Genomic DNA, 13,407 nt, shown 5'->3' with positions numbered 1-13,407 from the left:
CTTTCTCTCTTGATCGACCGGAATGGGCATTTCAGGTGGTTCCAGTGATGGGCGGGAAGTAAAGATTCCCTAGGAGACGGCCGCTGCCTCAGTGCCTCTGTTCCCGTAACAGGTGTAAGTTGACATCAAGATGACGATTCTCCCGGACGTCAGACTGGAGTATATGGAGAGTGTCACTTCCCTCATCCTGAAGTTCAAGCCGGACAAGTGGAGTAAAATGATTGGGATGGAAGAGAACATGGCTTTGTTTACCGACTTCTTCGAGAAGCCAGATGTTCTGGTTCTGGTGCTGACGCTCAACCCTGCCGGCATGATCATACCCTGCCTGGGCTTCCCGGCCTCCCTCAAGTCCAAAGGGGTGTACTTTGTCAAGAAGAGACCCGAGAACATCGGCAAGGACAACTACAAGGAGCGTCTGGTCTATGGGGACATGAGCCCCACGCCTGTGGACCAGCTGATCGCCACCGTGGAGGAGGTAGATGTACCCAGGCCTCGTGGTGGGGTGGGGGTGTAGGGGGGGCTCAGGAGGAACAACCCCTGCTTCCCACGCTTTGTGTGCGTGGCCTTGAAGCCTGCTACTCAGGGGTGGGTCCACAGATCAACATCCACATTGCCTACAAGCAGGTCAGGTATTAGAAAGCTCAGGTCCGGCTGCCCTGGCCACTGAGACCGACTTGCTTTCTGACAAGACCTCCAGGTGATGCTGTGCGCATGAAGGCTGAGTGGCCCTGGCCAGCACCTGTCTATCTTGAAGTCACTAGACCCTCCGTGCTGCACGGGGGACAATCCCTGCCCACAGCCTCGAAAGGTGTGGCCCATTCGAGATGCAGTAGAAGGGTTTCCCAATTCTGAGACTTGGAGCAGAGAAAGGGGAAAGCAAGTGCTGTCGGACATGTCTCCCCACTGCCCTGCCTCCTCACTGTCGGCAGGTGGGGAAGGCGCAGCCCCCTCCAGACAGTCAGACCAGCCAGAGTTCCAGTGACTTAGCTCTCCTAGGCATCGCTCAGCTAGTCTGTGAGATGAGGGTAGTGGGCGTCCCCACCTTGTACAAATTCAGGCCACAGGGGTAGCTCAGTCAGGACCCAGACCGACCTCCCCTCACGTCCCCCGAGATGGCTGGCATGGCCCAAAACTGGTCGCCCAGTTGTGTCCGACCCTTTGCGACCCTACAGACTACAGCCCACCAGGCCTCTGTCCGTGGGATTTTTCAGGCAAGAATCCTGGAGTGGGTTGCCTTTTGTTTCTCGATGGTAACTTCCCGACCCAGGGTGAATCCACATCTCCTGTGTCTCCGGCACTGGGGGCAGATTCTTCACCCACTGAGCCATCAGGGAAGCAACCCCTGACAAAGCACCAGTCTGGAGGCTGCAAGTCCCAGCTCGACGTGTGAACAGGGCTGGTTCTGAGTCCTTTGTCCTTGACTGTGGATGGCCGACTTCACGTGTGTCCTTATGTCTTCTAAGGACGACAGTCATACCGGGTTAGGGCTCCCCTTAACTGCCTCTTGAATAGCTCTCTCTCCAAATCCAGTCACATCCTGAGGTGCTGGGGGGTCACGGCTCCCACATGTGAATCAGGGGGACACAATTCAGCATATAACAGCACCCCCAGGCAGCAAGGAATGTCTGCCTTCAGCCAGGAGTGTGTGCTCTTGTGGCAAGAGTGTGGAGATGGTTTTGCCCCTACAAAGACACAGGCGCAGGGGGCCCTGCCTGGTGATCCAGTGAGAATCTGATTTTAAGAATCTGCTTTGCAATGCTGGGGATTCAGGTCCAATCTGTAGTTGTGGAGCTAAGATCCTACATGCCACAGGGCAACTAAGCCCACGCGTTGCCACATGCCACTGAGACTCAATGCAGCCAAATCAATCAATCAGTATTTTTTAAAAAAGAACTTGGACAAAAAAAGACACAGTCGGGGGAGGCTTTCATCACCGGTCTCCGCACCTTGACCGGCCCCACCACCTTCTTCAAAGGGAGAAGGGCTCGATTCCCCTGGGTCCTGGGTCGCTAAGGACCCCACTCCTTCTGGGTGTCCCCCCACCTAGGTGAGAAGGCTCGAGCAGAACCACAGAATCCTGTCCTTTCAGGTCCTCTACTCCCTGTTAAACCAAAGTGAAAACATGAGCGGCTGGCCCAGCGTGGTCTCGGAGGACATTGTGAAGCAAGTCCACAAGCTGAAGAATGAGATGTTTGTGATGAGTGGCAAGATCAAGGGGAAGACCCTGCTGCCCATCCCGGAGCACCTGGGCAGTCTGGATGGCACGCTGGAGTCCATGGAGAGGTCGAGGCACTGTCGGGGAGCTGGAGGGGGGGTGGTCCCTGAACCCTCAGGGCAAGCGCCCCACAAACTGGTCTCGGTGCTGAAGCCCAGGAGGGCAGGACTGTGCCTTTAGGTGCTGAGTCTGAGACGGGGCACTGGAGCCCCCCAGACTCCACTAGGCAACGGCTGGACCCCCGTGCTCCAGCTCCCCCTCCATCGCACACACGTGCTAGAGCCTGCATCGCCCGGCAAGCCAAGAGCATCACGCCATCTAGGGTCACACAGGAAGGGGGACCCCCAGCTTTAGGGCGTGGGTGCTGAGGAGCAGTGAGGGGCATGGAAGGGGTTTGCAGCAGGTGGAGGCTGCACTTCTGAATGGAGGCTGGGGCTTCCCAGAGACCCCCCCAGAAGCCCAAGGACCCCCAGGTGTCACCTTGCACCTGCCCGAGCGCCGTTTGCAACGGCATGGTGTGCGCAGCTCTTGAAGCTGTGGCAATGCCCGCGTGCTCCCTTACTCCCTTCAGAGGGCAAGCACTCCTGCAGGGCTCATCACACAGGCGGGCCCTCTAGGGCCCCAACACTCACCCTGTGGTGGCCTGATCAGAACTGCCTGGGAGCCATGGCACAACGTGGATTTTATTCCAGAGCAGGCTCCCCTCATCCTCTTTCTTGGGGGGCACCGGTACCCCGGGCAAGACCCAGTGTTGTTTCAGGCTCTGTTCTGGCCAAGGGCCATTGAGGGTGGAGCTGGAAGAAGCCTGCGGGTGTAACTGAGAGCGTCCCCCACTCACCCCCAACCCTCGGCTCTGCAGGATCCCCTCCTCCCTGGACAACTCGCTGCTTCATGCCATCGAGACCATCATCATCGACTGGTCCCACCAGATCCGGGATGTGCTGAGCAAAGACTCGGCCCAGGCCCTGCTGGACGGGCTGCACCCCCTGCCCCGAGTCGAGTTTGAGTTCTGGGATGCCCGGCTGATGAACCTCAAGTACATCCACGAGCAGGTGATGGCTCTTCTGCCCCCAGCGGCTGGGCGCCCACTGGAGTCCAGAGCACCCAGCCTCCCTGAGGGGACCCGGGTAACCTGGATGGATCCCTCAGAGCCGGCCTGGGGGTCAGGCAGGCTTCATCTGGGGTCTGTTAAAAAAAAAAAAAAATTGATCTCCTTTTCTCCTTTGCAGCTCAATAGGCCCAAAGTGAATAAAATAGTTGAGATCCTGGAAAAAGCCAAAAGTTGCTACTGGCCAGCCCTGCAAAACGTGTACACGAATGTTACTGAAGGTGAGCGGGTGGCCCTATGAGAATGTGCCCCCTCCACCAGAGGAAGGTGTCAGCACCTCCTGGGCGGGCCCCTTGCCGACCCTGGGGATGAGGCGGGGTCTGCCTCCCCCCCCCCGTCAGCAGTTTCCTGGAGTCCCGCCTTTTGAGGGAGCAGGTGTCTGTAAACGCACTGAGCTGCCCGTCACCACTTCTCGCCATCAGGGATGGGGGGCGGTTTCTGCTCCCGTGGGGATGAACCCCTGTTCTTGTTCCACACAGGCCTGAAGGAAGCCAGTGATATCGTTCTGTACCTGAAGCCCCTGCGTATCCTGCTGGAGGAGATGGAACAGGCCGACTTCACGGCGGTACATCAGCTAGAGAGGGTCCCTTGGCTGGCTTGGCAGGCTCTGGGCTTGTGTCTTGGGGCAGCAAGGGGCTGCGGGCTTCCTGGCTGTGGTCAGGCACAAGTACTGGGTGGGGGCATCTCTTCTTGCCCTTGGAGTTTCCCCCTCCTGGAGCCGTGTGGAGTGGGGAGCTGAGGTGCTGTGACCAAGTGCCTGCCCGCCTATCTCTCCCCAGCTCCCAGCCTTCATCACCAAGGTGCTATACACCATCTGCTTCATCTGGGCCACCTCCGAGCACTACAACACACCCTCCAGGATCATTGTCATACTGCAGGAGTTCTGCAACCAGCTCATCGACATGGTAGCCCCCAGACCCAGTGCCTTCCCTCCCCCACCCCCAGCGTTCCCCTCCCCCATCCCACCCTGCATCCCGGTCCATGCTCCCCAGCAGTTTAAAAACAGGCAAAGATGTGGGTACAAGAATTTTCAGGCTCCAGGCTAAGGCTAGGGCCCCCTGGGTAGCCACCCAGGGTTCTTCCAAGACCTAGGCAGAGCTAACCCAACCTGCCTCATGCTGGGAGGGAGGAGGAACGAAAGAGGGGCTGCTCACTGAGTCCCGGCCCCCCAAGACTCAGCTGGGGGCTTTGAGGGGTTTATCTCCTCTGACAACACCCATTCCCTTTCCTTCTTCCATTTCACAAGCACACGTTACACAGCCTCCGAGGTCTGAGTTGCAGCTTTGGGCCCTGGGCTACCAGAGTAAGTGAGAATCAGGCTCGTGGTCCTGTCTCCCGGCCTAGAGGGACGCAGTGGCCCAGGGTCCTGCAGCCAGAGCAGGACTGCATTTCTGGGCCCCTCATCATCTGCCTCCAGAGTCTGGTGGAGCTGTGACCTTGGCCTGGGCCGAGCGGCCCTACAACTGGCCCTGGGTGGGCCGGCTGGCTAGGCCACAAGCCTGAGGGACAGAGGGTGTGTCAGAAGAAGTGGTCTAGTGGCCTGGGGCAGGGCAAGAGGATCATTTTAACCGACCATGTAGCTGTGGACCTGGGTATCATCTGGGTGTCACCCCTCCGGCTCAACTTGGGAATATCTTCCCTTCCGCCCAGACACGGACCTTCCTGAGCCCCGAGGAGGTGCTGAAAGGCCTGCAGGGGGAAATTGAGGAGGTTCTGAGCGGCATCTCTCTGTCCGTGAATGTCCTGAAGGAGCTGTACCGGGCCTACGACTTCTGTTGTGCAAACATGAAGCTTTTCTTCAAGGTACAGCCTGGGTTGCGGACAGCGGATGAGGGGAAAGAAGTTGGGGTGATGTGGACCCCATGGCACCCCATGGACCTGCATTTTCTCTCTCTTTCTCCTAGAAGAACAAGGAGCCAGTGCCTTGGGAATTCCCTTCTTCTCTTGCCTTTTCCAGAATAAATTCCTTCTTCCGCCGTGTCCAGACCATTGAGGTAAAGGTGGAATTTGGCTCCCCTCCCTCTTAGGAGAACTGTGTCTTCTGTCCTTGTCGTGCTTGCACATGGGCTGCCAGGAGGGAAATAAAAGTCACACCCAAACATCTGTGTGACAGCTTCCCCAGGGGGGAAGCCAAGTCACTGGGATGCCCCCACCAGGCCCAGAGCTGTTAACCCAGAACAAAGCGGTCCATTTCAGTTGCTTTTCCCTTTTCTCCTGCCTTCTGTCCACAAGCAGGTTAATGACAAGTTCATTGACCTGGGTCAGGAAGCCTGCAGGCCAAGGGAGAGGGTGAGTGGAACTAAGTTAGCACAACTGAGGTTTGCAGAAGGACCTTATTTGCATACATGGAACGACACAGGGTACATGGAACAACACGGGACAAATAACATGGGGCAAATAACAGTTTTAAAGAGGTTCAGAACAGGTTCCTCTGGGGAGAAGAGGTAAGAGGTGAAGGCATGTGTAGTGCAAGAAGGTTTTCCTTCTTGTTTTGTATTCTGTAGGGGGTCTCTTTTTTAGATATACTTTGTACACGTTACACTATTTAAAAACATAAAGCAGGGTTGGGGGGTGGATCCTTGAACCACCAGGCAGTGATTTTTTTGAGGGATGTTGTCAGCCGGGGCTCTGGGAAGGCCTCTATGGTTCCCATCCACACCCTCTGGGAGGCAGAGCAGGAAACCCCTTGAGATGCCATATCTCGGTCACAGAGCGTTTCTTCATGCCCCAAGGCTCCCAGTCCGAGAACTTGAGGGCCCCAGCCGAGTTTCTGGCCAAATAGCTGCTGGTTCCTATACTGTAGATTCTGAATCGGGATGGAGCTGCTGGGAAAAGAGGGGCTGCCAGGAAAAGAGGGGGGAACGGCCATGCTGCTCACCCTTGCCTGATGGGCCATACCAGCTGCGCCACCCGCCTCTGGTGTGAGGGGCCCAGAATGCGAGGCGTGACAATGCTGCTACTTTCCAGTAGGTTCGCTTGGGTCATATCTCGATACACCTTGGATCTTTGGTGGGAAACAGCACCAACCTCGTCTCCGGTTTAGGGGAGGGCTGGAGTGCCCTGCAAGCACAGGATCAGGCACATAGGGGCTGCTTGTGGTCCTCAATGAGGATTTGGGGGCCTCAAAGGAGAAATGAGAGCTACAGACAGAAGACATAGATTGTGCAATAGGACTGAATGGGGTTAAATGCCAAACCAGCGATCCTGGAAAGGACGGTACCATCTCGGCTAAAGGAGCTGGAGAAGGCAAGTCTCGGAGGGAGTGAGCAAGTGGGATTTACCTGTAAACATCCATCAGGCGCCTAGTACATGAAGCTGTGAGGGACCACCGTCTGCCTTTCTGACCCACAGCCCAGGAAGTGGGGCCCCTGTAAAGTGTGATTTTACTTAGAGACACATGTCACCCAGTGTTGGGTCAGGACAAGATCCCGACCTTCATCTCCTCCTCCTCCACGATCACAACTGGGAGATTAGTCATGGGACTCTTACTTCCGTCCCTCTGTCTGCGTCCCTGAAACAGCTTTAGAGAACATTAACACTGATAAGCAGAGGGCCCCTCCGGACTGCTGTGTGGCCCGGGGGCTCCTCCCCTCGGGGGTCAGTCAGGAAACTGAATTGATGAAGGTGTGGGGGTTTCCTCCACCAGGATCTTTATAAAACAGCCATTGAGTTTCTGAAGCTGGAGAAGATTGAGCTCGGGGGCGTGAGGGGAAACATTCTCGGAAGCCAGGTGGCCCAGATCTATGACGAGGTCTTCGAGCTGGTGAAGGTTTTCGCTGACTGCAAATATGACCCCCTGGATCCCGGAGATTTGGTAAGTTAGGGGGCCTGGGCAGGGTCAACAGCAAATGCTCCGAGGGTGGGAAGGCATGCAGAGGGGAGCGTGTGTGGTGGAAAAAAGACAGCACAAGAACTCTGCCCTCATGACCGTGAACTTGCTGAGAAGTAACCTGAATCCCAGTGGGTGGGCTTAGAGTGCGCCTACTCCTGGCTTTGCATGCTGGTCAGGGTTCTAAGCTTGGTGATTTAATTTGCTTCCAGAGTTTTGATGACGACTACGCTGATTTCGAGACCAAAATTCAAGATCTGGATAGGAGGCTGGCCACCATCTTCTGCCAAGGGTTTGATGACTGCAATTCTATTGAGTCCAGTGCAAAGGTAGGTGCGGGTGGGGAGTGTGCCCTGACAGGATTCGTCACAGCGGCTCCATGATGCTGAAAACGGTTGTTCAGTCACTCAGTCGTGTCCGATTCCTTGCGACCCCATGGACTGCAGCACTTCAGGCCTCCTTGTCCATCACCAACTCCCAGAGCTTACTCAAACTCATGTCCATTGAGTAGGTGATACCATCCAACCATCTCATCCTCTGTCGTCCCCTTCTCCTGCCTTCAATCTTTCCCAGCATCAGGCTGTTTTCCAATGAGTCAGTTCTTCGTATCAGGTGGCCAAAATATTGGAGTTTCAGCTTCAGCATCAGTCCTTCCAGTAAACGGTTGCAGAATCGGTCTAATCATGCAGTCTGGAGATTGTAGGTGAAGAGCCAGGCCCAGAAAGGACAGCGGCCTTTCTTAGCACCTTAGAGAGTCAGCAGTCAGAACCTTGAGTAGCTTGTGAGGGGGTCTTACTGCTACCTCTCATCTTAAGAGAGGAAAGTGAGCTTGGGGTTATACTGAGTCCTGCTCTCCATTTGTCCTTCTTTGATTCAGTTCCCTCATTACTTATATAAGGAGCACAAGTTAGATGCAGAATTGCTCTAAAAAATAAAACACATCCACATTTTGAGCTGCTGAACCACACTGACTCTTTCTTAACATTTGAGATCCAAGAATACACAGTATTCTGTGTATATACACATAATACACTGTATTATGACAGGGAGTCATTTCTGGGTGGTGGGGTGATGGCTAATATTTTCCTGTCTTCTGTGTACCTTTCTACTATCTCCAGGTTGTGCGGGTTAGGTGTATAGCACTTATACAGTTAGAAAAAGGAAATGCTTATGAAAACATTAAAAAAAAAAAAAAACAGATTGCAGAAAAGCACTAAAGCCCCTAGAGACCGTCAGTTTGAAAGAGAAACTCAAATGGCCAATACTCGCATAGGTTGTTGGTCTGGCCTTGCAAATGATCGGGAAAGTGCAAGTTAAAACCACAAGGTGCCTTTGTCACTGGTCAAACTGGCTGGAGCTGTGAGGAGCTGGACACTCGTCCCCTCTGCTGGTTGGTGCACCCCTCCCACAGGACCCCTCAGCAGCGAGCATATCGGGGGCGGGGGGCACATGGAGATGGGCTCCTGGACCTTCCCGGTCCAAGTTCACGAGGCAGCCAGCATTTGGTGCCGACCTGCCAGAATGTTCCTTTGCCTTTTGAGTATTTCTAAAGCAAAAATGTTTGAGGACTTGAAGCTCTGCAAGTGAAACGATCAATTAAGTCTTGGATGGAGTTGGTGCTCCAGGCAAAATATCAATGAATGCAAATTAATACAGAGCCTCCGTGCTGTTCCCTTCTCTGAACACCCTTCCCCTTGGAGCCGTCTGGGCACCTCCTTGGAGAGGCCCCCCCACTCACCTCCTCCTCCCAGCGGGAGCTCTCCCCTCGCCGCCATTGCCAGCACCGACCTGCTTAGTTTTCCTTCTTCGTGCTTGGCTCTCCCTGGCATCTGTTGTGTACTGATCTCTTCGTGTCTGTCGTCCTCCCAACTAGAATATAAACTCCCTGAGGGCAGGTGCTTGTTTCGGGTTGGCGCAGAACCAAGCCCAGTGCAAAGCCAGGCTTTCCTGGTGGAGGGAACCGGCCGCCCCGCTGAGGCAGTGGAGCTGTTCCCTGCTGACTCCCTAGCAGACCTTAGGTGGGAACCAGAGGCTGTTAGCCCCAGGGCTACCCAAGTGCAAAGGGTCCCAAGTAAGGTTGCCAGCCAGCACTTCCACTTGGAAATACTGGTCCTCCCCTGTGGTGGGGTCTCCAGAATGAAGACGATGCTGGAACTGATGGACTGTGGCACCGGTTAGCCCTTCTTGCCTGTGGTGGGGATGAAACCAGGAGAAGCTTGCCCCCAGGCCTCTTGGAGGCTGGGTACCACCTTGTGCTGTCTTTCAGTGATGGGGAAGGAGGTGGGTTGAGGTGTCCACGCCAAGTCGCCAGAGACCATAGGTCCCCCCTTGGAGGGGAGGAGCTGGCCAAGAAGGAACTCTGGGTGGCACGTGTGGGACTGAAGTCCACTCCCTGGGTGTGTTCACAGGCACTTCTCCACTCCGCCGTGGCCTAAATCAGCTTCTGTACTCCGCAAGAGAAAGTCCTTTTCAGACACGTGACTTTGTGTTAGATGAGAAAGAAAATAAGTCAGGAAGACTCTCATAAACTATTCCAGTCTCCATCTGCTCATCTTCCTTCCCATACTGAAGAGCATTTTCTTCCCATTTGACAACCCTCTGCTCTAATTAGGACAGGCCCTTGGGGTGCCCTCCTGCCCGTCCGCTTGACCCCCTACGTGTTCCCCAGCTGCCGGGATGCTATTTCTCGCTGTCAGTAATTCACACGCAGCTGGGAAGGTTCTAGAGCAATTTTACACACAACCTCCTCCTGGCAGAAAATGAAATTAACCTCCTTCCCAGAAGCCAGGGGCCAGAAAACATGTGAGCGTGAAATAAAGGGAAGAGGGAGGAAAAAAGTCAAGAGGGTTGTCAAGCAATGGAACGTGCTTTTAACGGGCATGGGGGAGGGGATGGGCCCCCCCGCCAGCAGGGCCCCTTCAGCAAAGAAGGTTCACTCCTTTCCCAACTGCTCTGTGGCAGTTTTCAGACAGGACACTGGTGACCTCGTGTGTGGGTAGCTCCCACCCTCCGCCACTGCAGGGAGTCATGGTTAGCAACTCGGGGTCACAGCATCTTCCCGGGAGTCAGTGGCTGCTCTTGTTGACTTTCAGGGACCTAAAAATCTCTCCTGCTTTCTCAGCAGCCACTATTCCACCCTTTCCCCAAAAGGCCACTTTTAGACACAGTAGTGGTCTTAGTTTTCATACTGAAAACTAGGCAAGTCTGAGACTTGGGTCCAGGCCTTCAGGGTCCAAGGGCTCAGACAGGCGTGGGGACTTCCCTGGTGACCCCTGGCTGGCTGGGAGCTTCCTAAACGTCCAGCACGTGTCACACTGTCCAGCCCACATGGCTACTCTCTGCAGGCTGCAGTAAGGGCCCTTTCCCCAGTGCTCAGGCACAGCCCCGGCCCCCGCTGCCTCCAGGCCTCCCACCACTGCGAGAGGATTTTTTAAGAAACTCGCCTCTATGTCCCCACTTGAGCCACCCTCTGATGCCAGCCAAGACCGCAACCAAAACATCCAGATGATCCTCCCTTATTCTCTTCTGTGAGCTTTTCGTTTGTTTAGCGAATGCGAGTGCGTAGCATTCTTAGACCCTGTGTGATGAGTTCACTACGTGCAGGGTGCTCAGGCATGGTTACTGCCCTCAGAGCGAGGTGACGACCCCTGCTGCAGTAATCAGGTCAGGGTGCTTGGGCTGGTAGGCCATGGGCACCTGAGCTGTCCCAGCTCCTTGAGGACTCTGGAAGCCCATGCTTGAACCTCTGCTGTCACGGCTTGTGAATGTGCCAAGCTTTCCCTGTAATCTCTGCAAAGCCCCAGGGCTGAGCACTTCCTGCCCTGGGCACCCGCACAGTATCTGAACCCTATCCCCATCCCCACTGCCACCTCCACCCAGTCAACCCAGGGCTGAGCATGAGGCCCTTGGTTGGTGGATTGAACTGAGTCCGCTAGAGAGAAGTGTTGAGGTGCAGACCCCTAGGACCTGTGAATTATTGAAAATAGGGTCTCCGCAGATGTAATTGAGATGTTCATTGAGGGCCTCCTGCTGGCCTCCTGTGCCTTAATCCAGTGATGCTGGGGGTCTGTGTCAGAAGGAGAGGAAAGCCACGGGGCGAGACATACATAGGGAAGATGGCTCCATGACAAAGAGGGCAGAGGGTCGAGTGATGGGTCTACAAGCCGAGGATTGCTGGCCACCCAGGGACTCTCCCCTGGAGCCTTCAGAGGGAGCACAGCTCTTTCCACCTTGATTAAAACTTGTTGCCTCCAGGCTGTGAGGGAATTAAGTGTGCTGTTGAAGCTTCCCAGTTCACAGTGCTCTGTGATGGCAGCCCCGGGACGCTCCTATGGGCTCCTCCCCACACCAGCGTTTGGCGAGTTTAGTGGTTCAGGGACCCCACGTAGTGTAAGACAAGCCTCCCCCTCACCTCTTTTCCCCCAGAGCACTTTTCAGAGTGCTTCCCGAGTGGTTTCTCTTGCCTGGGTGGGTCCTTGAGGATCAGTGGTCTTCCCAATAATTCTCATGACAAAGATATTTCTCAATCCCGTCGTAGCGCAAGCCCTGGTTATATAGATAGCTGCTTTTCTCCCCCAATTTTTTAAAATGGTATTTCCTAACTGTTTAAATCTTCTTTGCCCAAACTCTGATTTCTCCTGGTCCTGAAACAAATCTTTTTCTAGACCTTGAACCTAGTTTGTACTGTTGGTTTATAAGCTGAGTATGTGGGGACCCAGCATACATCAAGATGGAAATCATAGAAGCAGCTGGTTAGCCAGTTGCTACACAGAGGAAACTTCCTGGTGTTGAAGGCATGTGTCTTCCTCCTTCTGAAGGCTGACCCCACAGAGTGTCCAAGCCATGGATGATGCCGGGCATGGGGGAGGGGATGGGCCCCCCCGCCAGCAGGGCCCCTTCAGCAAAGAAGGTTCACTCCTTTCTCTCCAGCTTCTGCACATGTGTGGGGGCCTCTTGGAACGGCCTCTGATTCTCGCTGAGGTGGTGCCCAGGTACTCGGTCATGCTGGAGCTGTTTGACACTGAGCTGGATAACACCAAGGTCCTGTATGACGCCCAGATCGCGGCCTCAGCAGACGGCAACATCCCCCCCATTCACAAAAACATGCCCCCCGTAGCCGGGCAGCTCAAGTGGAGCCTGGAGCTGCAGGAGAGGCTGGAGGCACCCAGGAGGGACCTCAAGCACATCGACCACCCGTGAGTGAGGGCCCTGGGCCGGCAGCGCTCCTCCGTCCCCACTCTGAGGCAGGCCCACGCCTCCCATCGGCCAAGACTTTCCTTCCCAGGGCACGGTCCCAGGAGAGACCCCAGGAGCGCACGCCCCCTTCTCTGAACAGCTGGCCAGAGCAGGGAGTTGGCCACTGTTACTTGTGTCTGGCAGAGCCTGGAAGGCAGGCAGAGGAGCGGGAGAGCTCACAGCAGAACGAGGGAGGCTGTCGGCTTGGGGGCAGGAGGAGGGTGTCCTGTGTGTTTGGTTGGAAGGCATATCTGGCTCTCTGGTTGGTCCTAAGTTGGAAGAGAAGAGAGGAATTCGGGAAGCCTGGAGGTTATGAATCAAGTCATGGCCATTCGGGGCCAATATTACAAGGGTTAGCATTTGACCTTCTGGATTAGATGCTACCTACATAGGGCATCGTCCATTTGTATGTTCAGGGTCTCAACCTGGAAGAAACAAGAGAGCTGGCTGGCTGCTGCAACACCCCGAGGTCTGAAAGCCTCGGTTGGGGTGCCAGTGAGGCCCCATGGGAGACAGCGTCTGACCCTCCCCCTAACTCTGATTCCAGGGTCATGTCCAGTGTGGAGGCCAAGCTAATCTACCAGAAGTATGATGAGATGATGGAGCTGCTGAGAAGCTACCGTGAGAGGATCTACCAGCAGTGGGTGGCAGGGGTGGACAAGGACTGCCACTTCAACCTGGGGCAGCCCCTGATCCAGCGGGACCCTGTCACCAATCTCATCCGTGTCAACTTCAGCAAAGCGGTGGGTGCCGTCTGCTTCCTCACGGGGCAAGCTCATGCAGCTCTGAGGCTCACCCCCTCCTCCTGACAGCACAGATCTGTGGGGTTGAAGTTTATGTCACATTTACCCTAAAGCTTTATTATCGAAGCGTTGCTTGAAGTGTGCCTGAGATATGTTGAAGATATGAGACAATCATAGCATCCTTGAATATAGCTTGAATGAGTGTACTGTTTTAAAGCTGGGCCACGTTTCATAGGGTCCCAAGAAGAACCATCAGGTTGAGAATTTTTTTTTTTTT

At 55.0% G+C, this 13,407-nt stretch overlaps 1 protein-coding gene across 1 annotated transcript in view; it reads left to right on the top strand.

Moving 5' to 3' along the window:
- The first annotated feature begins 130 nt into the window (after positions 1–130).
- Positions 131–13,407, top strand: part of DNAH17 (dynein axonemal heavy chain 17) — a 94,108-nt gene continuing 80,831 nt past the window's right edge. Inside the window, exons 1-12 of the mRNA XM_040244698.1 lie at positions 131–475; positions 2,090–2,283; positions 3,075–3,267; positions 3,445–3,544; positions 3,803–3,888; positions 4,103–4,228; positions 4,974–5,126; positions 5,231–5,317; positions 6,970–7,137; positions 7,365–7,481; positions 12,082–12,347; positions 12,935–13,130. Of these exons, the coding sequence (XP_040100632.1) occupies positions 131–475; positions 2,090–2,283; positions 3,075–3,267; positions 3,445–3,544; positions 3,803–3,888; positions 4,103–4,228; positions 4,974–5,126; positions 5,231–5,317; positions 6,970–7,137; positions 7,365–7,481; positions 12,082–12,347; positions 12,935–13,130 (2,031 nt within the window). The remainder of the gene's footprint in view (positions 476–2,089; positions 2,284–3,074; positions 3,268–3,444; positions 3,545–3,802; positions 3,889–4,102; positions 4,229–4,973; positions 5,127–5,230; positions 5,318–6,969; positions 7,138–7,364; positions 7,482–12,081; positions 12,348–12,934; positions 13,131–13,407) is intronic.

The sequence above is a fragment of the Oryx dammah genome, unplaced genomic scaffold (genome assembly GCF_014754425.2).
Source record: "Oryx dammah isolate SB20612 unplaced genomic scaffold, SCBI_Odam_1.1 HiC_scaffold_8, whole genome shotgun sequence".
In the NCBI taxonomy this organism is placed as follows: Eukaryota; Metazoa; Chordata; class Mammalia; order Artiodactyla; family Bovidae; genus Oryx; species Oryx dammah.
Note: the sequence above shows the minus strand (reverse complement) of the source record. Positions and strands in the feature narration are given on the sequence as shown.